At 41.0% G+C, this 27157-nt stretch overlaps 1 protein-coding gene across 2 annotated transcripts in view; it reads right to left on the bottom strand.

The window, feature by feature from the left end:
• Positions 1 to 27157, bottom strand: part of fat3b (FAT atypical cadherin 3b) — a 196898-nt gene that overhangs the window by 13411 nt on the left and 156330 nt on the right. Inside the window, exons 45-49 of one of the 2 annotated variants that reach the window (XM_088321825.1) lie at positions 20858 to 21029; positions 9940 to 10096; positions 8077 to 8463; positions 7755 to 7998; positions 825 to 923 (exon numbers count right to left, since the gene is read on the bottom strand). In XM_088321825.1, coding sequence (XP_088177951.1) covers positions 825 to 923; positions 7755 to 7998; positions 8077 to 8463; positions 9940 to 10096; positions 20858 to 21029 — 1059 coding nt within the window. The remainder of the gene's footprint in view (positions 1 to 824; positions 924 to 7754; positions 7999 to 8076; positions 8464 to 9939; positions 10097 to 20857; positions 21030 to 27157) is intronic. The other variant, XM_088321826.1, reaches the window with a different exon arrangement.

Genomic DNA, 27157 nt, shown 5'->3' with positions numbered 1-27157 from the left:
TTTAAACTTGTCTTCCTCCCGCAATTACTAAGATCCTTGAGGCTGATTTTGACCTTCATAAATTATAGTTTCAAAAAAAGTTGCAAAAACGTTATTTTGTAAAAATGTCACAAAATAATGCAACATGGACACTGACGTATTTGCTTTTGGTGCAGACGGCACTGGGCATGGAGAAGTGAGCACGTGCGCTGTGTGCATAGCACTGTCCTAACCCCAACCGCCCACCCACTCAAATTGCGCTGTGTGCTTGGCAGGTGTTTCTGGCTGTTTTCAGTTTTTCTGTGGGTTTTCATCATGAAGTGTCTCAACAGTGAACCTACATTGTTTCCATACAAAGGATTCCTTGGCGACGTACAGGCAAAATGTGGTGTGTTGGTGTGACACGTTGACTATAAACTGTAGTACGCTCTTTATAAACTGGACCGAACCTCAATATTTGTGCTTGTATTAGGCTCTTGTGTGCACAATTATGGATTGACTCCTTTCTTATACGAATGTGTAAAATACATGTAGTTTTTCAGATTCGTATCAATTTTGACAAGGCTTCAACCTATTATATCAACTGTCTTCCAGCCAAGATGCTCATGCTACGCTCATCTGCAGACATTTGATGGCAAAAAAAATTTTTTTAGGCGAGAATAAAAACCTTCTATTTTTGTATGTTCCAACTCAAATTCAATTTCGGGAAAAATTGTTACCTTTCAAAAGAGACAAAAAATATGTATTCTCCTTACGGTTCAAAAATAGCATTCAATTTACTTTGGTTACGTTTTTCATTAGGATTTTAGGCGATTTTACAGGAACTGTAACGGTACTTGACGTACCGCTGTCATCGAAAGACTCTGATGTGTAAGTGCTGAGCTCTGATGTGGAGTCAGACGAAAGACCAATGTTGTCATTCTGCTCAGGAGGCGACCGCTCACCTGTAAACACACAAGTACGGACACATATGTAACACAATTCATTTTGATCTGAGTTGACATAACTCCCTCCACCCCTACCACCCTACTAGAGCATTTTGTCTCCACAACAATTCGTCATGGTCTGACACCTTCGGAGTGTTGGTGTGTATGGAAATCCCTTTGCCACCACCACCCCGGGTCCCAAGCAGGTTGTCAGTCAACATAAGGAGAGTAGCCACTCAACAGCTTGTGTATGCACACCACGCGCTTCGATAATGTGCATGCACAGTCAAGCTAGGTTTCAAGCCAGGCTAAGGATTTTGAATCAAGGTATTGAGATTTAAACCTGCGTTAAAGGGACATGGAATATTACTTACTGCATCCTAATGGTAAAGAAAACCAAAATTGATTCAAATATTTATATTAAAAAAAAATCGTATGAATGTGGAATTTTTAAAGAGACAGTGTGTATTATTTGACCACTAGATGTTGCTGTAGGGGCCACCAATCTTTTTAAAGCTGTGAACAACTTTTTGTTAACGATTTGGTGCAAAGGGCTATCATTTTGTTATGATCTTTTAAAATAACAACCAATGTTATGACTTTGTTTTTACTGTTTTAAGTTGGTGTAATTATAAACCATTAAAACATCATGTCAGTTAGAAATCAAATTTGCGAAAAAATTGCAGTTATTGGTTAGACGTTTACAGAACCTGTCCACGGGCTACTCAAGTTTTCTAAGAGGGGGCTACTCGGTGCCCACAGGCAAGACGCTGTAAACCACTGATTTAAAGCCTCCTAGTGGTAATGAAAACCTCCTTACCTTCAAAACGAACGATTAAAAAATACAGGAATATCCCCAAAAAGTGCATTCATTTTAAGTGAAAAGTATATATTATTTAGTGACTCCTAGTGGTCCAAAAACCTCATGCAGGCTACATTTTTCTTTACATTTTATTTTTATCTTTTTTATCTATTAAACTATTTTGTTAGGGTCCGGTGCGCCCTCTTCAGCAGAGGGCTTCTTGTGGGTTTGGAATTGGGATAGGTGTGTCCAATCACCATGCACCTGTCCCTATTTATCCTAAGACTTTATAAGGACACTTTGGTGAGCACCCGCTGTTGGGTAATCACGATTAAAATCACCAGCTCCTTTTTCAGTTCTTCTTTGTTTGTGAGGTTTTGTTTTTGTTTCCTGGGTGAGATAGTTTTATACCTAACCATTTGTTTGCTACTTCGTTGAAGATTCTGTGAATTAATACCATACTTTTTGAGCACCATGCCATTCCTCCTGCGTCCCTGACTATGGGTCCACAGCAAATCATAAAATATTTAGTAAATTTAATGAAAAAAAACTTCTCAGCTATCCGTTATGCAGTTTTTTCCAATGAATTTTATCAAAATTAGTGCTTTTAAAAGGGAATTAATTTACTGCTTGAATATAATTCTGAGCGTTTCTAAATCATTTTGATCAAATAACTTATATACAAAAATTATATAACTTGTACTGTACTTGTTTGTTTATTTATTCATGCATATTGTCACTGCTATTGAAAAAAACTCTTCCCAATTTTTTGGTTATTTTTATTTGTGTCTGAAAAAAATGTGCAAAAATGCTAAATAATGATATAAAGAATGCCACAAAAATGATAAGCCCACACAATTCTTTTCCCTCATGAGTCAGTGCCAAGGTCAGACTTATCTCTGAAGAGCAGAATGACGCTTTACAACAAAAAATAACAGTGACCAGATGATAAAGGAGCTGTATCTGAGTCAAATAAGGCTTCTTCTTTTACTGGTAACCATGAAAAGCAGTACTTGCTGCAAATCCCTAGCACAAAAAAAAGGTATGGAGAGGGATGGGCACCCCCAGACTGTACTTGCCCAAGACACATACCACAGGAAGTGGTGCCTGACGACCATAGCAGTTAAGGGATAAATGAACCGTGAATTGCCGAAGTATTGGAATTGAGACTGTATTAAAATTGTTTTCTTTTTCCTCCCGGCCTGCCAACTATCTGGTTTAAAACAAGGGGTACAATTCAAATAAGCTTCTCTTGTTGGACTGAGGTTTTGATATTTATGTTTATTGTCAGGGTTGAAAAGAATAAACGGAGTCTTACATGGTTTCTGTGTTGCTGCTGCTGCTAAATTATTGATGTATGCTAATTAATTAGTAATTTAGCGCACATGTAAATGGTTGTTCGCTCATTGGCCTTACTGTTTAGAACCATGAGATGTTGTGCTCGCCTGTTTCAATTTTGCTCGGCGCAAAAAAATAAAGCGTGTGGGAATGTGTTCAGCCACCTCAATCACACGCTAATTAAGTGGGAGTCATACATGTTAAGTTTCAGAAATGGGAAATCGGGAGATTTTTTTTTTCCGACACGATTATTGTTATTGTTATTATCATTATTATTTGAAAAGACAACAATAAAATTCGTTTTTCAATCTACCTCATTGTTATTTTATGTTTACATGTGATTATTACAATCTTTAATTATTCCAAATTTTCTGGTGTTCTTTAACAGTCATATGGAGCACTCGTATTTGTCTGCTGCTCTTGAAGGAATGAGATCACGTGGAGTTTGAGATTATGATTGCCGAGTCTCGATCAAAGCTCTTTCTGGTGCAGAACGGCAAAAAAGACGATAATAAAGACTATGGATAATTCGGCTACATTTTAATCGGCAAAACTTTGTTCACATAAAAATTTCGGCGACCAAAAAAAAAAACAAATAAATAAATACATTTTTAGAAATCGGTAGATGTTGCTCTCAGATCGGTAGGTGGGAGAATCGTAGCCAAAGCGGTAGTCTCCCGACCAAATCGGGAGACTTAACAAGTGTGGGGAGTAGACCCCCGCCTCTGCAGGGGAGCAGAGCTTCTAGCTGAGAACATCCTGATGATCCTTGCGGAGAAAATCAATGACAAACACTTCCGATTAATATGTGGTGTGAGCATCTCAAAACAGTGGGAAGCACTTTTAATTATGGAAACATGGCATCCATGTCGACAAATATGTTTACCACGTGTTTGCAGGGTTCGTACATCTTTTTCATGGCCAAATTCAATCCCCTTGTTGCCTGCTGCAGACAATACACAGCAAATCTTATCATGGGGCAGTTTGCAAGGCGCAGTGTGTGGGTGTGTGTGTGTGTTTGTGTTTGTGTGTGTGTGTGTGTGTGTGTGTGTGTGTGTGTGTGTGTGTGTGTGTGTGTGTGTGTGTGTGCGTGTGTGTGTCTGTATTGGGTTGGCGTGACTGTATTTCTGTATTATTCTATTGTTGTAGTTGGATTTTTGTAGTATTTCCAAAGAAGTATTATTGTAGTAGTTATGTCGTAATGTTTAGTAGTATTTCTGTTGTAGAACTTTTGTAGTATTTCTGTAGTAGTATTTCTGTATTACAGTAATATTAGAATATTTTTTTATATTCCTGCAGTATTTTTGTAAAAAAATGCATCAATTAAATCGGACAAAGAGACTGAGGCTATGTCAGGAGAGAACGCAATAGCAGGGCTAAAGGTCCGGCCTATTACGGCTAGGGTACATAAAAACTCTCACAAGCTACCACTGCATTTCACCAACGCCAGATCCCATTACCCATTAAACAGATGACCTAGAGCTACAACTCGTGGGAAAGTTGAAAGCTCTAATTTTGTAACTCGTGCATTTTATTCATCACAAAGACCTGGCCCAGCCGTGAATCCCTTATGCTAGCATGCAGCTAGCCAGATGCTCTCTTATTCACTTTTTTGCACTGAAAAGAGAAGCCCTCCAAATACATTGCACCATTCTAAAATGACAAGACCATTCGTTCAACTACAATCCAGTATTCAGTGCTTTTATGTGTAGATCTATAGTTCTTATTTTGTTGTTGTTATATTATATGTCACTGATATCTAGTAAATACATAAATCTTTTTACTTCACGAATTTGGACTATCACCAAACTTTTTGGGAGCACAAAGCTGACAAAAAACAGCGATTACTGTACATGTTAAAATTGTGTTAGAAGTTCAAAGTAAGGTCCAAGGTCCGTGTTTTAAGACTTAGTCATAGTTTTAAAGAAAAATTCAAGTCTAATGTTATCAATTTGGGCTTTAAAGCTCAGTTAGTGCGGCAGTGTTGGCTCAAAGAAAAAAATAGGACTAATAAGTGGTGTGGTTCTGTTGCAATATTATACTTTTTTGGGAAGCTGAATCAGATTTAGTCCAAAGTAGGACACTGGAAACTCCAAAATTATTCATCAAATGTATTATTCATATTTATTCATCCTTTCACTTCATTAGAATTGACAATGAAAAAGTTTCCAGTTAATCCAGGTCAGTGGGAAGTTATCCTTCGCTGCGGCAACCCTGCAAACACACCAAAAGTGGCTCCAGCACTTAGTTTTAACTGTATATCTTTTGAAAAATTACTTGTTTAAAGTCTTGTGTAAAGCCTCACCAATCACTTTTTCATAGTCTTTATACTTTTTGTACTCTACTTTTTACATTTTAGTTTATTGTAGTACTTTTTCAAACATTTTCACACTATCCAGTACTTTTTCAAACATTTTCATACTATCCGGTACTTTTTCTACATTTTCATACTTCAGTACATATTCATACTATCTAGTTATTTTCATACTTTTCAGTACTTTAGGACAACATACTTTTCAGTACTTTTGCATACTTTTTTAGTACTTTTTCATACTTTTCAGTACATCTCAGTACTTTTTCAAATTGGTAGCAGAACACCAAAGGCGCCTTTTTCAGAAGCGTCGATTTCAGTTCTACTCCAACGGGTGTACGTCACGTGTTTTTGAATCATTTGACTGTTAAAGATGGCAATTGAAAAGACTAAGACATATTTACTACTGCGCTGAAACAACGCAGGCTGTCTCGCGTAACATTTAAACCCTATACTTCTAGACGACAGCGGCAATACCGTGGATAATAATGCCAGATTGAAACACTGATGTGGAGTGGTCTTTTTGTATTGTCATTAGTGATTGTCGCGGTACCGGACTAAACTGCATTAGCTTATTATCGTGCCTTGAGGATTAAAGACATCCTAAAGCAGGGGAGTCCAAACTTTTTAGAAAGCAGCCCAGATTTGGTAATCTGAAAATGTATCAGGGCAGACTATTCAGTGCTTGGCGATCAGGCAGTGTGACCTCATAGCTCGCCTTTGTAGTATTCACAGGGTCTCGTAAAAAAAAAAAAAAAAAAAAAAAAAAAAAAACCTTCTATGATCTTAAAACAGCTTCCAGTTGGTTCACCTTTTCAGTTTTCATTTCCAGTTAGCTTTTTGGAGTCAACATTTTTCGTCTGGCAGTGCCTCTTACTCTTTGAAAACACCCAGTCTCTTGGCAAGTTATGCTGTTGTTTCGGATTTCCGTGAAAAAATACTCAGATTTCCCTCACGGTCAACTTTTCTTTTTTATTCAAATTCGCCAGGAAAGTGCTTGGGCTTAAGTTTTCACAGAAAGCCAAAGGTTTAGGTGGCCAATGGGCTACTGCCACCATCTGCTGAAAGGGTTAATTTAATTTTTTTTTTTGGAACAAATTTGTTTTATATGGCAGTCAACATTACTGGCGACATAGGCCGCGGGTGTTAAAAATCTGATTAAGGGCTGTAATTGGCCCCGGGCTGGACTTTGCACATGCCTGTCCCAAATGAATCATTGACACCGATGATACAGAAAGCGAAGTTTAGCGTTTTTGATGGATAATGTTATGTTGAAACATCGTGAGTACATTGAGAATATTAAACAAATTACGGTTTTGCTACTACTTTCGCTCCTGTTATGGATTATATGAATAATGTTGGCAAAAACCCTAATTAATTTCTCTCAAAGGGTGGCATGAATGTTTCCGTACGTCACCGCGTAGTTTTGTTTTGAAAGAGCATACATTGTGGAAAACAACTGCTCATTATTTTCTTTGGTGCCATCACGGGAAAAAGAAGAATACGTTACTTCGGATTTAAAGCCCCAATGTTTAGAATGTAACAAAAAGTTTTGGCGTGTAGTTTAAAATTTACGCTAATTAATCCTCTGCCACGGCAATTTTTTTTGTTCTGGTTTGGACATTTTGTTAGTGGTTTTGTGCCCACTTGTTGTTGTTTGTTACTTTGTTTCTCGCTTTTCAATTTCGGTGTTCGTTACAGGTTGTGCAATAGACAGGTTTGATTTTGTTTTCATTTTTTGTTTTCTACTCTGTTCCTGGTTTTCTTCTTAATACCTTCCTTTTTTAGTAGCACCCGTGCACTCGGTTTCACCCTCTACAACCCGAAATGCTGTCTTCTGTCCTTATCTTGAGCGTCTACCAAACTTTAAACTTATGAAAAACCCTGCCTTGAAACTTGATCCTTTCATTCTCATTGCCACTCTTATTAAGAAACGTTTAAGATCCAACTGGTAAGAACCACCAGCAAAAGTATGTGTGTGTCTGTATGTGGAGTTAAACTTTGGAACATTACATTTTAGTTTTCTTTTCGATTTGTTGTTTTGTGTCTGCTTTTGTCATGTTTGAAATAAAAGTTTCATTCATGGGCGGCAGTGACTCAGGAGGTAGAGCGCTCGTCTTGGGATCAAGAGATCAAGAGATCGCAGTACGAATCCCGGCTCCACCGTGTTACATGTCAAAGTGTCCTTGGATAAGACACTGAACCCCTAATGCCCCCAATAAGCAGGTTAGCGCCTTACATGGCTGCATGGCCGCTATTGGGATATGTGAAGCACACTGTAAAGCGCTCATTAATTCAGTATTTATTCAAAAACCTATTATTCCTTTGTGATTGGAACCTCTGCTTCAATCCCTTTGGAACCCTCCAATGCAAATAAGTGACAGATAAGTGGCCTGACCGTTGTCAGTCCTCTCCATTTCAAAGGCTCTCTGACTCCATTCGTCCTCACGTTGGTCCCGCTGTTCAGCTTCAGGAGCCAGGTCGGCATCAGCGCCCTCCCATGACACCTTATGAGCCGGGCTGTGCTGGCTTAGGCGGCGGCAGGGCGACGACGGCGGCAGGTTAGTAGGCGCCACGCTGCACACTGCCACGCCCCGTCGATTGCCACGCATGTTGGCTGTTTCAGACAGGAAGCTGCTAAGCTGAGACATGAAGGAAGAGAAATAAAATGAGGAAACGATTGATAGTTGTTGGGCGTATGTACGGCATGCACGACTGACTCTGTTTCCGTCCAAGTCCCGGCTGTGTCTCCCCCCCATCAGCGGCGAGTGTGCGTTAGGCCTCACAACCACCTGAGGTGGTCCTGGCAAACCTCCGCTGGAGTCAGCTGCCTTCCCAGGTGAACCCGGCACACGCACGGCCTTGAACTCGATGCCCTCCGAGCATATTCCTGTTTTTTGCAGCATATAGCTGGCCTCAGTGATGGCCGATACGGCTGTGACCCCTGCGCCACCACCACCGCCGGCCAGCACTCCTGCCGCTGAGTCCTTCCGGAAGTGGATTTTCTTTCGGAAGATGAAAAAGAGGACGAGGAGCAGGAGAATGACGAAAGCCAGGACACCGATGCCGATGATCTCACCCGGTCCGACGTAGGACAGAGGCTCTGCCTGGAATACAGCCACATGCATTGAGGATTGATGTACAGTGGCCCCTCTACATACGAGCTATTCCGGATACAAGACATTCGAGATACGATTACTTTAAGTAATTACTTAGTATTGTAACGCGTTAATAAAAAAAATATGTAACTCAATCATTGTTACAACATGATAGGTTACTCTGCTGCCAGACAAAGTACATCATGAATGACAGTGTCCTCTGATTACGAGTTCTCTTGCTTCATTTGGGATGTCACATACAAACCCTGTTTATATTTAACTACAAAATACAACTGAATACAATTACAGCGGCACCGCCTCAAGAACAGTGTACGAGGACACTGAATCCTTCCTCGATGATAGTCCTTCCTCGAATTTATAACAGTAAAATAAAATACTGAAATCAGGCGGGGGTCATTTTAAATGCAGTTATTTGGTTGTGTGTGATCAGTTGCGAATGGTAGGCAGCACCTTGGGATGAGGCATGGCTTATACAGGAACAACAAACCAACGGCAAATTGATAGGGCAAGCGTGAGCACAGAATTTACGGTGAGCTAAAGTTTGGCCTTTTTAATGAAACTTTTTTTTCTTTTTTTTTTGCAATACGCCTTGCGATCGGGACGATCATTCGTAAGTAGAATTTGTCCGCAAGTTGCTTCAGTGCTATATTTTGTATGGAATGTATGTTTAAAGTTTATACAAGTATATTTAAGGCTTGTATAAGTAGACTGTATTGTTTTGGACTAAAAAAATAAACATTTAATTAATATGCTCTATAAAGATAAATAAAGTTAAGTTTAACTTACTTTTGGAAGGTGAGCTTCAAGAGTTAGGCGACTTAGACCTCCTCCTTCGTAGAAAGTGGCCGAAAAAATCAATCCAACCATTTTCTCCACCGCATCAAGCTTTCTTATTCCACTTTCATTTAAAAAAAAAACGGCCTCTTTACACTTGAACGAGATATTAAACAATAACAATCTGGAAGTTCTTAGCACGCTGGAGATACAGTACATTGTGTTTACACACAAACTAGGAAGAGGAAGCGTATTTTTTATTCGCTGTGGATGCTGGCTGAGCTCTCACAGCGCCACACGACGGTAGCGGCGGAAAGAAGCACTACACTACTGTCTTTTACTTGAAAAAGGTGCACAATACAAAATCAAACTTACAGCAATGTCCGGATGTTTTTCGCAAAAAAAAATGTTCGTATGTAACGTTTTTTTGTAACTCGGATGTTCGTAAGTAGGGGAGTGTCTGTACTTGAAGTGGTTAAAAGCCCTGAGACAAAATGAAAATGGAGTGTTCGTTGGATGTATTATCGTCCCTTTTACTTTTTTAACTGTTAACTTCTATAGCTAACCATCAAGTAACTCTTAGCTATTTATCAACCCATCTAACTAAGTTGATATTTTAGTTAGTAACAAAAAGCAGCTTGACGCTTGTGAAAAGGTTGGAGACCACTGGTTTATACAATATGGCCATACTTGCGTGTCACTGTCAACGTCATGTATTCCTTCCTGGTTGCAAGCCCCGCCCCCGTATCCCGGCGTGCAGTTGCAGTAGAAGGATCCCGGCGTGTTTATGCACTCGCCGCCGTCACCGCAGTCGACCCGCTCGCATTCGTCCATGTCCTCGTCACATCTGGAAACCGGATATTGCCTTAAGTCAATAAATCAAATGTTATTCTCCTTTCCCATGTGTAAGGGCTTAAGAGTAAGTAATGTTGGGACTGACGCGTTCCTTGAACGCACTTACTTTTCTATGTCCTCGCACAACTAGCGCCAACCGCGTACAATGCCATTGGCAATCGGCATTTTGCCTCTGACGTCAGGTGGGGCAGGCACTTTTTGAAAGAAAACTGCGCGGCACAAGCATCAAACATGTTTGATATTTATGGCACTCTGTTGCCAAATTCTTCAAGTGTGCGGGGGTAGCGAGGAAAACTGCGATTTGACGTATGCGCTCTAAATACGAAACAGAGTGGGGATATCGTTGAGCAGATTTTACTTTTATTCTCGAGGAAGCGAAATGGTCTGTTAAAGAGATGGGAATTCCGAGTACCGTATTTTCCGCACTATAGGCCGCACCGGGTTATAGGGCGCACCCCCAAAAAATAGTTTTTGGTCCTATATCTTCCATAGATAAGGCGCAACGGATTATAAGGCGCTACAATGGGAACGTCGACAAAACAGTCAGAGGATTCAGTCAAACTGATTACCCCCTTAACATTCCCAAAGCTTGCAAAGAAGCAAATACGTGTCGTAGACACGTGCGGATGCGGTGTCCGTACGATGTCACTCAAATGCATCGTTCCAAATATCATTCGGAAGGTTAAAGTCTTGGGATTCAAGAAATGCCAACCATTCCTTTGTTTCTATTTTCTTTTTCGCTCGCAACTTTACTGTGCATATGACAATAAACACTTGGAATTGAGTTTAATTCACTCAACTCATCACAGCAACATCAAGATCGTTCTAAAACAAGATACCGGGAAAATATAAAGCCGCATAGCTCACTTAAGTTCTCACGTTCAATAATGATACGCAAACATGGTCTTCTTACAACCGTGAGTGTAGTAAATCCAGGAGAGTAAAATGTTTCCAAATACAGACTAATGAAACATGTTTCTTTATGGCGTAGTTTAGCAAGCTTGCTATTCAGTCATCTTTTTCGGCCAATTGCAGGGTTTGTTTTGGCCCTCTAGCCTATCCGAGGCTCCGAATAACTTCTGCCAATAGCGATCGATTTAACGGATGATTGACACATCTTTTACGGCCAATTGCAGGGTTTGTTTTCGGCCCTCTAGCCTATCCGAGGCTCCGAATAACTTTAGCCAATAGCGATCCATTCAGATGATGATTGACACATTGGTTAGCCAATGAAACGCCGGTATATAAATCCCAGTCGCCGGCTGTTGCGTAAGTTGCGAGACCTTGCGTTTTAATATTGAGCCATATATAAGGCGCACTGTATTATAAGGCGCATGGTCAGCTTTTGAAAAAAATTAAGACTTTTAGGTGCGCCTTATGGTGCGGAAAATACGGTATTTTTAGAGCACCGGCTTTTTCAGCTCGGCTCTCTAAAATGACCTGGCTCTTTCAGCTCCAAAACACTCTTCACGTTTTTTTTTGTTTTTCAATCCATGACCATTTATTGTGTATTATTATGACTTACAAGGGGAAAATGAACACTTAAACAGTAACACTAAAAAACACAGAAAAAAACAATTTAAATCTTTATAACTCTACAAAGAGAAAGATAACACATTTAAACTTTTTATACTCAACATATTTGAAGTGAACAGCACAGAATCTTGACCAATCACAAAAGAATAATAGTGTCTCCAAGGGAATGGCTCTTGATTAGTGGGTATAGAGCCGTTTCATTCGCAAACGATACTAAACTGTTGACAACACCATTGTCAAATGTTGGGCTCACAATTTTTTGTGACGTAGCCTTCATTTTCCTTTTCTTTCGGGACTCAAGTAAATACTGTATTCATAACTCCTATCTAACTATATGATAGTCGCTATTTAGAATGGTGTTACGATCCGAAAAGAAGTGAAAACATTGGAAGAGAGAGAAATGTGCCGCTTAAAACAGCGTCAGGTTAGCAGGGCTCCGTTGCCGATCTGTAGCCAAAGGCCAAAGACGCCACATTCCCTACACGTCTAGTATGCGCGGGGCTTAACGTGTTAATAATATATTGTAACTCAATTGTCGTCACAATAGGTTGCGTTACTCCGCTACTTATCAAGAATTTCAACGTCCTCTGGTACCTTACTGTTTCTACTTCGCTCACGATGCTTAAAGCTGTACAGAATTTGGAACTATTCTACCCGCTGATGCCATCGTATAGCTTGTGTCATCATCGCAGCCTCCGTCAAGCTCCTGATGTTGCTCGTGCAAGTTTGTGCTCGGATAGTTTTTTTCATCTTTTTGGTCTATGGGTTGGCATTTGGACTGTACTTGAAACAGGCATTTTTTACTTTTCATATTTTCATACTACACTAACAAAAAATTGCAATGACGACCATCATGCCACTTTCAAAACCCCCCTTTTTTCATACTACCTAATGTGTTGCCCCACTAAAACAACTTTGCTAAAAGTAAGATAAAAGCAGATAGTAGAAAACAAATATAAGGGTTCTTTAAATTCAGTTGGGCATTGTTAATATGTACCAGTACTTAATAGAGAACATTTTCTATTTCAACTTTTAAAGGACACTACAAATGACGCTCACCACCTATAGAAGTGGTTTGAAACTATTCTATTTCCTGATGCCATCTTCTGGCTGAAATCATAATTTCAACCTATGTCAAGCTGCTTGTGTTGTAAGTGCAAGTACGCAACTTTCTTTAGCATGCCCCCCAAAAAGTCTCCTTTTTCATTTTTATGGTGGGGTTGTCATCTGGAATGTATTTGAAACAGTCTTTGCTTAATTTTACCATCTTTATCCTAAAATAAAAGAAAATCCCAAGCACTTGCGTGAAATCACTTTCCTCCTTCCCACCCCCCTGCCTCCTTTTCTCCAGCGAAATGCATTCCACGGCCAGAACAATGATGGCAAACGTTATATAAAAGCAGATAGGCGGAAAAAAAATATATAAGGGCTTTTGAACTCAAATGGGTATTGTTAAGTCATCCTTAAGAGAGAAAAACATTTTAAGGAGACAACAAACAATGCACTTCACCTTTAAGTTTATATGTGTTTATAAGTGTTTATATTTACCCCAAAAGTACAATTTTTAATGTTATGGTGGGACCGTCTCAAGAACATGGTACGAGGGTGCTGAATTTCTCCTCATGTATATATTCTCCCTAACTATAAAAAAGTACTGTAGTCAGGGGGTCAATTTATTTGTGTGTATTTGGTTGTGTCACTAGTAGTGAAAAGTAGGCAGCGAGTGGGGATGGGCTGTTGCTTAAACAGGAACAACAAAAACAATGGGGAAAACATAATTACAGATTTTTTTGTAAAAGTGGGCTGGGTTTGGTCTTTTTATCTGTAAAATTATTCTTCAATACACTGTGCCTGGAGAAAAAAAGGAAAAAGTCTTGGACAGTACACAGAAATTGTGAAGACAATTTTGGAGCCCAGACACAAAATTGAGTGTCTCGGTTGCAAGCTCTCAACATTGCACAAGCCAAGAAATAAATGTGAGTATTAACTTATTTTGAGAGTAACTCACTACTTCTGGGTGTCAGTAATATGAAGGGATTACTGTACTTTTTAGATATAGTAACTAGTAACTGTAACTATTTACCAGTTTTCAGTAACGCACTCAAAACTGTCAGTAATTCTGATTCTGTACCATAATTGTACTATTTGGGGTCGGATCCTTGTCTTTTTCAACAAGGCATAAAACACTCGAGCCAAAGAGGTTCAAACTATCAATGGAGTGTTAAAATGATCAATAACAGCAGATGCATTCGTAGAGGAATTCAAGTTTCAAGTTCTTTCGAGCGGAGGCCCACCTGAGGGTGGTCGGGTCAACCGCCCGCTGACGCGAGTTTGAGTATGCTTTGAAACGCAGACCCCCTGCCGTCGAGCCCTCAAGCAAGACTCGGCCATTTTCTCGTCATTTGTGATGACTTGCCCCATGGCCGCCGTCGCCTCGTCTCTCATTAGTTTAGCATACTGCTTCTTCCTCTTTTAGATGAGGATGATGGTACCGTTTGATATTTGACTGTGCTGCATGCCGTGTGAAGCCAAACTTGGAAATGTAATAGCTCTGAATAATATCTACTTAATACTCCTGACTATTATGCACTGTTAACAAGTAAAAGCCTCGGAACATATTTAGATATGCAGTGGCTTGCGAAACTATTTGCCCCCCTTGAACTTTGTGACCTTTTGCCACATTTCAGACTTCAAACATAAAGATATAAAACTGTAATTTCTTGTGAAAAATCAACAATAAGTGGGACACAATCATGAAGTGGAACACACTTTATTGGATATTTTAAACTTTTTTAACAAATTAAAAAAAAGAAAAAGTGGGTGTGCAATTCAGCCCCTTTACTTTCAGTGGAGCAAACTCTGTCCAGAAGTTCAGTGAGGATCTCTGAATGGTTCAATGTTGATCTAAATGACTAACAATGATAAATGGAATCCACCTGTGTGTAATCCAGTCTCTGTATAAATGCACCTGCACTGCGATAGTCTCAGAGGTCTGTTTAAAGTGCAGAGAGCATCATGAAGAATGAGGAATGCACCAGGCAGGTCCGAGTAACTGTTGCGGAGAAGTTTAAAGCTGTATTTGGATTCAAAAAGATTTCCCAAGATTTAAACATCCCAAGGAGCGCTATGCAAGCAATAATATTGAAATGGAAGGAGTATCAGACCACTGCAAATCTACCAAAATCGGGCCGTCCCCCTAAACTTTCAGCACCAGGCAGGTCCGAGTAACTGTTGTGGAGAAGTTTAATGATGTATTTGGATACAAAAAGTTTTCCCAAGATTTATATATCCCAAAGAGCACTGTGTAAGCAATAATATTGAAATGGAAGTAGTATCAGACCACTGCCAATCTACCAAAATCGGGCCGTCCACCTAAACTTTCAGCTCATACAAGGAGAAAACTGATCAGAGATGCAGCCAAGAGGCCCATGATCACTCTGGATGAACTGCAGAGGTCTACAGCTGAGGTGGAATAATCTGTCCATAGTACAACAATCAGTCGCATACTGCACAAACCTGGCCTTTATGGAAGGGTGGGAAGAAGGAAGCCATTTATTAAAGATATCCATAAAAAGTGTTGTTTAAAGTTTGCCACAAGCCACCTGGGAGACACACCAAACATGTGGAAGAAAGTGCTCTGGTCAGATGAGACCAAAATCAAACTTTTTGGCAACAATGCAAGACGTTATGTTTGGCGTGAAAGCAGCACAGCTCATCACCCTCAACACACCATCCCCACAGTCAAACATGGTGGTGGCAGCATAATGGTTTGGGCCTGCTTTTCTTCAGCAGGGCCAGGAAAGATGGTTGAAATTAATGGGAAGATGGATGAAGCCAAATACCGGACCATTCTGGAAGAAAAACTGATGGAGTCTGCAAATGACCTGCCACTGGGACGGAGATTTGTCTTCCAACAAGACAATGATACAAAACATAAAGCAAAAGCTACAATGGAATGGTTTACCCTAAGAACTAATCAAGGTGTTAGAATGGCAAAGTCAAAGTCAAAGTCCAGACCTCAATCCATGTGAGAATCTGCGGAAATAACTGAAAACTGCTGTTCACAAACGCTTTCCATTCAACCTCACTTAGCTCGAGCTGTTTTGCAAGGAGAAATGGGCAAAGATAAAAAAAAAGGTGGCACTACAAAGTATTAACTCAATTGGGCTGAATAATTTTGCACAACCACTTTTTTTTTTTATTTGTTAAAAAAGTTTAAAATATCCAATAAAGTGTGTTCCACTTCATGATTGTGTCCCACTTATTGTTGATGCTTCACAACAAATTACAGTATTATATTTTTATGTTTGAAGTCTGAAACGTGGCAAGAGTTCACAAAGTTATATAGTTTCGGAAGCCACTGTAAATGCTTAGTTTGGAAATCCCCTCCACTGGTCAACATTAAAATACAATTGAACTTCTTTTCCATTGACCTAAAACATACTGCAAAGCATCCAGATGGTATTATATGTACCCCTGGAAAAATAAGAATGCAAGTGTTAACCTCAAACAAGCTTGGGAAAAGGACCAATCTTGCCACTTTAAGGAAAAAACAAAACATTGGAGGCGATTCTCTCCAGGTCAGAGAACTATGTAATAGAAGCTAGAATTAAATTGTTTCCTTTCATCAAAACTTCCCAGAATAAGTCTGCTCAGTGATGATTTTTGTTGGAAATGTAATGAGGAAGGTTCACTTATTCATGTGGGAATGTTGTAAAACAGCACCTGTATGGGAAATTATCATTGAATACATAGAAAAATGGTTGTTATGAACTTTACTAAAATAAACTACACACTGTCTTCTCTGGGATAGAACTGTAGTGCCCCACTTGGACTCATCTTCGTTCAAAATTCTAAAGACTGGATTTTTTACCTCCGCTTGAATTATTTTGAGACACTGAGTGCTCACAGATAAAGATTAAAATAATATAAAATCAAAAATGTAAAAAGCTTAATTTAGCTGGACACATTAAAATGAATCATTCGCAACTATATTTTATTGTGTTTACACAATTTTAATCACTTATTCTGTGTACTATATCACTAGTCATGTGAATTACATCTTATTCTGCAGTTTTGCTCTAAAAATACGAAGGGGCCAGAGTTGAATGTATTCTCAAAAATGTGTATGCTATAAACTTTACTCATTCATTCATTCATTTATTCATTTGTTCATTTTCCAACTGCTTATCCTAGGGGGAGGTTGGAGCTCATCCTAGCTGGCTTTGGGCAGGGTGCACCCAGGACTGCTAGCAAGCCAATCGCACGCTATCAACTTCAATTAAAAGGACAGTGTTTAAATTTGCCACTAGATGTAATTCTCTTAGCATTGGGGGTATTTAGACCTTGCCATCGTTGGTACTTGTTTTTGTTGGTATATTATTGTGATAACACTGTCCAGTGCTGGTATTGAATTTTGTTACCACTGCTGGTATATATATATATATATATATATATATATATATATATATATATATATATATATATATATATACATATATATATATATATATATATATATATATATATATATATATATATATATATATATATATATATATATATATATATATATATATATATATGCACCACTTATCCTCAGTAGGATCGCAGGGTTGCTGGAGCCCATCCCACCTATCTTCGTGCAGTTAGCAGGGGGCACTCTCAGTGCAAACAGAGACAGAAATCTCCTTCGCTCATTAACACCTAAGGACAATCTGGACCGGCCAATTAACCTGACATGCATGTCTTTTGGAATGTGGGAAGAAACAGGAGTGCCCGGAGGAAACCCACGCAAGCAGGTGGAGAACATGCAAATTCCGCACAGAAAGGCAGGTAGCTGGATTTGATCCCATGACCTCAGAATCTTTCTGTTACAAAATTATTGGTTGCTGTATATGAGTTGCCTGTGAGCCGTAACAACTTGTTTCGCACCTGCTGGAAAACAAAAGTGGCAGGAAATTTTATTTAAATTAACTTGCCTTAAGTTTTGTATATATGAGAAAAGGGATGGGATTTAATAAGTTTCACTGATCCCACTCCCTCTCAGGCATTCTGTTATGATTTAAGTTAAATTTACATGTGTACACAAAGAATATAACTGCCTGAAATGAACAAATAAATGAAATAAAATCGAAAGAATGGTGTCGCTGTATTGTGTAGTAGAAACAAAAATGAGTGCTAAAAAGCACAAGTAAGAATACAAACTACAGACACTTAAGGTAACCAAACTGCACCATTTTTTCCCCAGCCTTTCACAAGCAGCAAGATAGCGAGCGGACAGTCAAGTCAACTTCCTCTAGGTGAACCTCACTTTACGTATAATGAATACAAATTTTTTGACCGACGAGTGTTTTTTTAAAAAGCATGTCATATGTTAGTCAATGTATTTTTGCTAAAAATATACAATTTTTGCTTAGAATACAAAATGTCCTTTTAATCTGCGTTTTTTTAAAGAGGAGTACTATTTATTTATTTTTTTTGCCTGGCTTTCACGATTTTTTTCCCCCAGGGGCATCCGTAGCAGCAAGATGACAGACAATTATGTCAGCTCACTCTCTAAGTGAGCCTCATGTTTTTTAAAGGAAAAACACATTTCTTAAACTATTATTATTTTTAGAATGTGAATGTATATGATAGTTCACGTTTATTTTGCTTATTATTCAAATCAATATAGATTTTTTTTTAAATTATAATTTTACCACTAGGAGGTACTAATAGATACATAATGTCCCTTCGACGTTCGGCAATAATAATAATAATAGGCTCAATCAATTTACTGTCTATTGCAGTTTCACAAAATCGTTTTAAGTTTATTGTCATCCTTGAAAAAAAATAAATCTAATATTACTGGGTGTTAATAACTCTTCTAGGTGTGTTATAGTATAAATAATGCACCCTGGTTGCCTGGAGCATCAAAAAATGCGTTATGATTTTTTTGGGGGGTTTTATAATTTGTTCTTTAAAATCCATTTAATAACTAAAACCTATTTTTAGTGTAGTTCTTTTGCCAAATGTTGTCACTATTATTTCTTTTAATATGTCTTGTGCAGTAAGTCATAATATTTGGGAATATTCTCCTTAGTTTTTTTGTGATTAAACTATAAAAGGGGTCATTTTCAGGACAAACTGCAAATCCTTGCTTGTTTAGCAGCACCAGGTGAAGTTGGTAGGAGCTCTGCTGCCCTCCAACGGCGACTCACATTTAAGAAAATAGTACTCGGTTCAGGGCAGCACGGCGGCACAGTGGTTAGCGCTTGTGCGCCACAGTTCATGTCATGGGAACCTGTCGTGGGTTCAGATCCAGCTCCAGACTTTCTGTGCGGAGTTTGTATGTTCTCCCCGTGCTTGCGTGGGTTTCCTCCGGGCACTCCGGTTTCCTCCCACATTCCAAAGACATGCATTTCAGGTGAATTGGCCGGTCCAAATTGTCCCTAGGTGTGAATGAGCGAATGAGTTGTCTGTCCCTGTGTGCCCTGCGATTGGCTGGCAACCAGTTCAGGGTGTCCCCTGCCCACTGCCCAATGATTGCTGGGATGGGCTCCAGCCCCCCGCGACCCTACTGAGGATAAGCGGTACGGCTAATGAGATGAGATAAGATGAGTACTCGGTTCACTGAATATAGCCGGCTCTTTCGGCTCCCTAACGGTTCTTCAGATTTGTTTTGTAATTGGCAATAATAAATAATTACCATGCACCAAATTGTTTATTTTTTCAAATGTATTAGCTACCATATTACAATAGGCCTTATTGTGTCTGTATACAGTGAACTTTTACCCAAATAAACCTTCAAATTGTCTAAGCTAACAAGACAGTGATGACACCACTCATATTGACTGATAGGGAGAGAGAGAGAGAGAGATAAAGAGAGAGAGAGGGGGGGGGGAGAGAGAATGAAGGGATGAAAAAAAAGACAGAGACAAAGAAAAAGGGAGAAAATAGAGAGCAAGGGAAAAAGAAGGGGAGACAAAAAGAAAGGGAGATAGAGAGACGAAGGAGAGAGGGAAAGAGAAAATGAGAGAGAGCAAAAGAGAAAGCAAGTTAGAGAGAAAGAGAGTGATAAATAGGGAGATAGAGACTGTGACAAAGAAAGAAAAAGCAATAAATAAGAGGGACAGAGAGAGAAGGAGATAGATAAAGAAATAAACCAAGAGAGAGGAAGGGAGAGCAAAGAGAAATTGAGAAACAGTGCGGGAGCATGAGAGAAAGAAAGAGAAAGAGAGAGCTAGAGAAAGAGACCAAAGGAGAAAAATAATGAGAAAAGGAAAAACAGAGTTAGAGAAAAAAATAAAAAGAGAATATGAGAAAGAAAAAAGAGAATGTGGGAGGAAAGGGATGAAGAGGGAGAAACGGAAAGAAAAAGAAAAATAAGGAAGAAAGGAAGAGAGGAAAAGAGAGGAAAAAGTGAGAACAGAGAGAAAGACTGAGAAGGGGGAGAAGAAAGACAGACAGAGACAAAAAGGGAAGAAAAGTGAGAGAAAAAGATGGACAAATAAGTTCAGAAAGAGAGAGGGAGAAATCGCACAAGAAAAAAGAGATAAAGAGAGATGAAGAGATAGAAAGACAGCAATAGACAGACAGACAGAGATAGATGGACAGACAGAAAGCGATTAAGAAAGAAAAGAAAGAGAGGGAAAGAAAGAAAAGAAAGAGAGGGAAAGAAATAAATAGAAAGGGTTAAAACAAAAGAGAAAGGAAAAGAGAAAGTGAGTAAAGGGGAGGTGCAAATGAGAAAAAGAGAGACAGAGAGGGGAGCGAGAAAGAAGGAGAGAAAGAGACAGAGAGGGAAGCGAGAGAGAGAGAGAGAGAGAGAGAGAGAGAGAGAGAAAGAAGGGAGTTAGAGAAAGAGAGAATGAGAAAGGGACAGAGCGAAAGACCAAGAAGTGATAAAGGAAAGACAGAGAAAAAGAAAGAATGACAGAGTGAAAAAAGAGAAAGATGGGAGTAAGAGAAAGAGATAATGAGAGAGGAACAGAGAGAAAGACTAAGAAGAGTGAAAGGAAAGAAATCTTTGTGATTAAGGGCTATACAAATAAACATGACTTGACTTGAAGGACAGACAGAGTGAAAGAACGAAAGAGAGGGATAGAATAAGAGAGAGAAACAAAGTAAGAGATAGTGTTTTTAAGGAGTCAGCTCCTTGTTAATGGGGAGCCGCCTCTGTTCACTTGGTTGGCTCATATAACCAACTGCGCCATTGAATTAACAAAAAGCTTACATGTGGCCCCCCAGTCCTGGTGGGCATCCGCAAATGAAGCCGCTGCCGCCGCTGGAGCCACCGCCCACTGCCTGGCACTCGCCACCAGCCTGGCAAGGATTTGGTGTGCACGGAGTCATTGGGCTTTCACAGCGTCCTCCGGTAAAGCCAGATATGCAAGTGCAGCTGAATCCTGTCAGGGGAGATTTTTCTGCTCAGAACCTTGATTAAAATCATATTGACCTATTCATTCATAGATTAGGGCAGGAGTTGGGAACATATGGCTCCTGAGCCAGATATGGCTCCTTACATGAATACATCGGGCTCGGAGGTAAAATAAAGGCCATAGCAACCGTATCTGTAAAATTCCAAATTGAGTGGATGCAGAGCCAAATCAAGAATGTTATTGGGTCCAACATGTATAATGTCAAGTTTCAACCACAGTTTAGACTTACGGTGTTACACTAATAGACCCTGCTCCAGTTGTATGTTTCTAAGGAATCCTTTATATCATTTGTGTGCAACCAGCGTGCCACGGACCGGTACCGGGCCCTAGGTAGTTTGGTACCAGGTTGCACAGAAAGAAAAAAAATGCCATTATTTTTTACCTGATCAATTTTTTTTTGCACTCTTGTAACTTTACTCCGATTTACTCCGAGTCCGATTTAATAGATGCCTTTCCTACCTCAGAAACATTACTAAAATACTACTGCAATATTTCTATCATACAGAAATACTACTACAAAAATACTACAAAAATGCAAGTACATCAATAATGTAAATAGTAAATGCTACAAAAATACAATGACAGTAATAGTGTCATAGAGAAATACTATGACTAAAGTACTACTACAGATATACTACAAAAACATTCGTACAAAAATACAGCTATACTACTAAGATTTTACTGCAGATATAGTATGAAATTATGTTCTACCACAGAGGTGTCAAACAGGCGGCCCGCGGGCCGGGTCAGGCCCACTAAGGATTTGAATTAGGCCCGCGAGACAACGCTGAGGGAAGCACAAGATAAAAACGAGCCGCAGGTTGAAATATGTCCACTTGATTTTTCCAAATCTAGGTGCCTCTCATATAGACTCTTATCTTGTATTTATTTCTCTCTCTCTCAATCTCTATGTCTCTCTCTTTCACTCACTGACTGTTGTTTGTGCTTGTGCACCAAATAGCAGTTCAGAGTACCCACCCTTCTTGGAGTCTTTGGAGGGTGTGCTGGAGAGCACGCCCCCTGGGGACTCCCTCGTACTGCTAGGTGACTTCAACGCCTACGTGGGCAATGACAGTGAGACCTGGAGGGGCGTGATTGGGAAGAACGGCCCCCCTGACCTAAACCCGAGTGGTGTATCATTATTGGACTTCTGTGCCCGGCATGGTTTGTCTTAACAAACACCATGTTCAGACATAAGGGTGTCCATATGTGCACTTGGCACCAGGACACCCTAGGCCGTAGCTCGACGATCAACTTTGTAGTCGTTTCTTCTGACCTGCGGCCGCATGTTCTGGACACTCGGGTGAAGAGAGGGGCGGAGCTGTCAACTGATCACCACCTGGTGTTGAGTTGGGGGGGAAAATGCCGGTCCGACCCGGCAGACCCAAGCGTGTTGTGAGGGGGTGGGGGGTGCCATCAACACTGTGTACAGTGGCGATGGGGTGCTGCTGACCTCGACCCAGAATGTTGTGAATCGGTGAGTACATTGAAGACCTCCTCAATCCCACCGACACGTGTTCCTCTGGAGAAGCAGAGCCGGGGGACTCTGAGTTGTGCTCTCGTATCTCTGGGGTTGAAGTCACTAAGGTGGTCAAAAAGCTCCTCGGTGGCAGGGCCCCAGGGGTCGATGAGATCCGCCCGGAGTTCATTAAGGCTCTGGATGTTGTGGGCGTGTCATGGTTGACATGCCTTTGCAACATCGCGTGGAGATCAGGGACAGTGCCTCTGGACTGTCAGACTGGGGTGGTGGTTCCCCTCTTTAAGAAGGGGGATCGGAGAGTATGTTCCAACTCCAGGGGAATCACACTTCTCAGCCTCCCCAGTAACGTCTATTCAGGGGTACTGGAGAGGAGGGTCCGCCAGGAGGTCGAATCTCGGATTCAGGGGAAACAGTGTGGTTTTTGTCCCGGCCGTTGAACACTGGACCAGCTCTATACCCTCTGCAGTGTCCTTGAAGGTGCATGGGAGTTTGCCTCTCCGGTCTACATGTGTTTTGTGGACTTCGAGAACGCATTCGACCGTGTTCCTCGGGAGGCCCTGTGTGGGGTGTTTCGGGAGTATGGGGTACCGCACAGTCTTATCCAGGCTGTGCGGTCCCTGTATGTCCGGTGCCAGAGTGTGGTCCGCATTGCCGGCAGTAAGTTGGATTCGTTCCCGGTGAGGGTTGGACTTCGCCAGGGCTGCCCTTTGTCACCGATTATGATAGATAGATAGATAGATAGATAGATAGATAGATAGATAGATAGATAGATAGATAGATAGATAGATAGATAGATAGATAGATAGATAGATAGATAGATAGATAGATAGATAAAAAGATAGATAGATAGATAGATAGATAGATAGATAGATAGATAGATAGATAGATAGATAGATAGATAGATAGATAGATAGATAGATAGATAGATAGATAGATAGATAGATAGATAGATAGATAGATACTTTGTTTATAACTTTTATGGACAGAATTTCTAGGCTCAGCCTTGGTGTGGATGGAGTCCGGTTTGGGGGCCTCAGCATTGCGTCATTGCTTTTTGCAGATGACGTGGTGCTGTTGTCTTCCTCAGATCTTCAGCTCTCACTGGAGTGATTCGCACCCGATTGTGAAGCGGCCGGGATGAGGATCAGCACCTCCAAATCCGAAACCCTGGTACTTAGCCGGAAAAGGCTGGCATTCTCCCTCTGGGTTGGGGATGAGATCTTGCCACAAGTGGAGGAGTTCAAGTATCTTGGGTTCTTGTTCACGAGTAATGGTAGGATGGAACGGAAGATCGACAGATGGGTCGGTGCAGCATCTGCCGTCATTCGGTCCGTCGTGGAGAAGAGGGAGCTGAGCCGAAAGACAAAGCTCGCGATCTACCGGTCGATCTACGTTCCTACCCTCACATATGGTCATGAACTGTGGGTTATGACCGAAAGAACACGATCCCGGATACAGGTGGCTGAAAAGAGTTTCCTCCGCAGGGTGTCTGGGTTCTCCCTTAGAGATAAGGTGAGAAGCTAAGTCATCCGGGACGGACTCTGTGTAGAGCCACTGCTCCTCCGCATTGAGAGGAGCCAGTTGAGGTGGCTCGGTTATCTGATAAGGATGCCTCCTGGACGCCTCCCTCGGGAGGTGTTCTGGGCATGTCCCATCCGCAGCAGGCCCCGGGGGCGACCCAGGACACACTGGAGAGACTATGGCCCAATCCCATTCCTCTCACTTGGCCCTGGAACCGTCCAGTGAGGTCCTTCCATAGGGAAGTCCCCTCAAGTGAGAGGAGTGCAAGTAAAGATTTTCGCCTAAGAAATTGGACGGCACTTGCAAGGTTCCACCCTAGTCCAGTAGATGGCCGTAATACTAATTGGCTGTAGACCTCAGTGACGTATTGGCCTACGTCACATGTAAACAACTCCAGTCTCAACCTGTGGTGTGGCAGTTGGAGAGTCCGTGCAACGTTGAAAATGACCGCTACAGCTGTGTTGTTACCGATCGCCTGACAGCTCATCCCCTTTTCCGTTTCTCCAATCAACGGAGGAGAAATGCGCTAAACTGAAGACAGCTTCAGTGCGATGTAGCGCTGATTCATCTTTACAAGGTACGTCCACTCATTAAAAAGATGACGCAGTTGGTCAAATACAGTAAGGGTTAACGTACAACCCACGTTCACCTAGTACCCTGTGTATGTGTAGACATAAATGACAACCTACTGGTTAGTATCTTAATGCCATTTTATGACAGGGGTCTTTAACGTGTGACACTATAAAAAGTAAACAAACACAAGAACAGTCCACCTGACCCTTAAACTGACATAATTTTGTCACCGAACTGTACGACCCAAACACCTTAGTTCATAAGGAATTTAATTCAAAAGAGTTGTCATTGGATATTTTAAAAAAAGATCATTTCTACATTTTTTTCATGATGCATACATCACAGTAAAAGCAGTCTTTTTCTTTTCTATGCCCACATTTATGGCTAAATTGTTTATCTTATCTATTATGTTCCAGAGTGGCCGTCCCATAAGCGTGGACAGGTTGGATACGGATGTTCCTATCCTGTGCTTATGGTTCGATGTGGAGTCAGAACTCATTCAGGACTTCATGTGGGCCTTGCAGGAGCTGTTGAAGGTGGAACAGGACCATGATTGGAGGTCCTGATCTACGTGTTCTGGCTGGCCCACGGTCTGTCCTACCGTGTGGTGTCACGGGTGTTCAATGTTCACAGGTCCACCGTACACAGAATTGTCCACAATTAATATGGAATTAATTGCCCAAAAGACACGTTTCAGGCTCTGGAAGTCATACCCACATTTCCATCCTGTGCTTTTCTGCATTGTTTGAACTATTAGTTATTACTGCAGCAGTCACTATTTTTCCCGAATTCTACATAAGTTAAAATTCATACTTGACCTGTGTGTCATGTGTATTTGGTATATTGTTTCTCTAAGTACAACTACTATTCATTAAACGTCTTTATCTTGAGTAACACCTTGGTGGTTTATTTCATAATGATGTGAAATACTGTGTGTGAACTGTGTGATTGTTGGACAGAAAACAACTACAAATCACTGAGTTGAATAACAATTTACTTTCAGAAAAACAAACTCGCATTGGTGCGAAATGCAGAGTAAATTAATAATGTGTCACAAAATGTAACAACAATATATCAATACATCCATAAAACTGTAAAGCACAAACTGGAACTTCATTGGGTTCTTAATAATATAAAATATTTTCCTTTTAAAAAACAAAGGGAAACATTGCAGAGATGTCACTGTTCTGGCAATCAGTCCACGAGCTTCCCAAAAAGGATCAGGGACCGCTCAGTTTCGGCCTCAGTTTCTTCTGTCCTTTTCTGCACTCCCGCATATTCCTCTTTTAAAAAGTCAGGGAGTGTATCGTGCTTCCTTTTATTTCTGGGTGATATGGGGTTCTGGTGCCAGATTGAAAGAAGGCGACGACGTGCCCGGTGGTGTGGATGGTGTGGTTGCTGTGATGGTGGCCAGCTCTTCCACGGTACGTTCTACATTGGCCTTGAGTTTGGGTGGAAAAATACAAGAATAATTACTTAATGCCGGTATATTGTACAAAAACAACCGTGTATAGGGTGCTGTACATAAAGAAAACGTTACTGGTGGGTTCAGTTCCTGCTCATCTCAACTTATCATTGTGTTCTGGATAATTATTTGATAGTGAATTGATACACAAAACTGACATGTTATTCTTATGGCTGTAAGAGCCTTCTATTGGCCAGCATCACATATGCTTTAGAATCGTCTCCACATTTGAACAATATTTTGAGAAGGTAATACGTTTATTTAATACGTGTTTACAGAGAAGGCAGTGGACTATGTGATAGTTATTTGTTTAAACTGTATTTCTAAGTTCAGCACCTCCAAGTCCGAGGCCATGGTTCTCAGTCGGAAAAGGGTGGTATGCTCCCTCCGGGTCGGGGAGGAGGTCTTGCCCCAAGTGGAGGAGTTCAAGTATCTTGGGTTCTTGTTCACGAGTGAGGGTAGGATGGAACGGGAGATCGACAGACGGGTCGGTGCAGCGTCTGCCGTCATTCGGACCCTGTACCGGTCTGTCGTGGTGAAGAGGGAGCTGAGCCGAAAGGCAAAGCTCTCGATCTACCGGTCGATCTACGTTCCTACCCTCACCTATGGTCATGAACTTTGGGTCATGACCGAAAGAACTCGATCCCGGATACAAGTGGCTGAAATGAGTTTCCTCCGCAGGGTGGCTGGGTTCTCCCTTAGAGATAAGGTGAGAAGCTCAGTCATCCGGGAGGGACTCGGTGTAGAGCCACTGCTCCTCCGCGTTGAGAGGAGCCAGTTGAGGTGGCTCGGGCATCTAATAAGGATGCCTCCTGGACGCCTCGGGAGGTGTTCCGGGCATGTCCCACCGGCAAGAGGCCCCGGGGGCGGCCCAGGACACGTTGGAGAGACTATGTCTCTCGGCTGGCTTGGGAACGCCTCGGGGTCCCGTCGGATGAGCTGGAGGAGGTGGCTGGGGATAGGGACGTCTGGGCTTCCCTTTTAACGCTGCTGCCCCCGCGACCCAACCTCGGATAAGCGGAAGACAATGGATGGATGGATGGATGGTATTTCTAA

Source organism: Urocampus carinirostris, chromosome 17, assembly GCF_059441175.1.
Source record: "Urocampus carinirostris isolate Australia breed hairy pipefish chromosome 17, RoL_Ucar_1.0, whole genome shotgun sequence".
NCBI classification, from domain to species: domain Eukaryota; kingdom Metazoa; phylum Chordata; class Actinopteri; order Syngnathiformes; family Syngnathidae; genus Urocampus; species Urocampus carinirostris.
The sequence above is the reverse complement of the archived record's forward strand: the minus strand, read 5'-3'. Positions and strand labels throughout refer to the sequence as shown.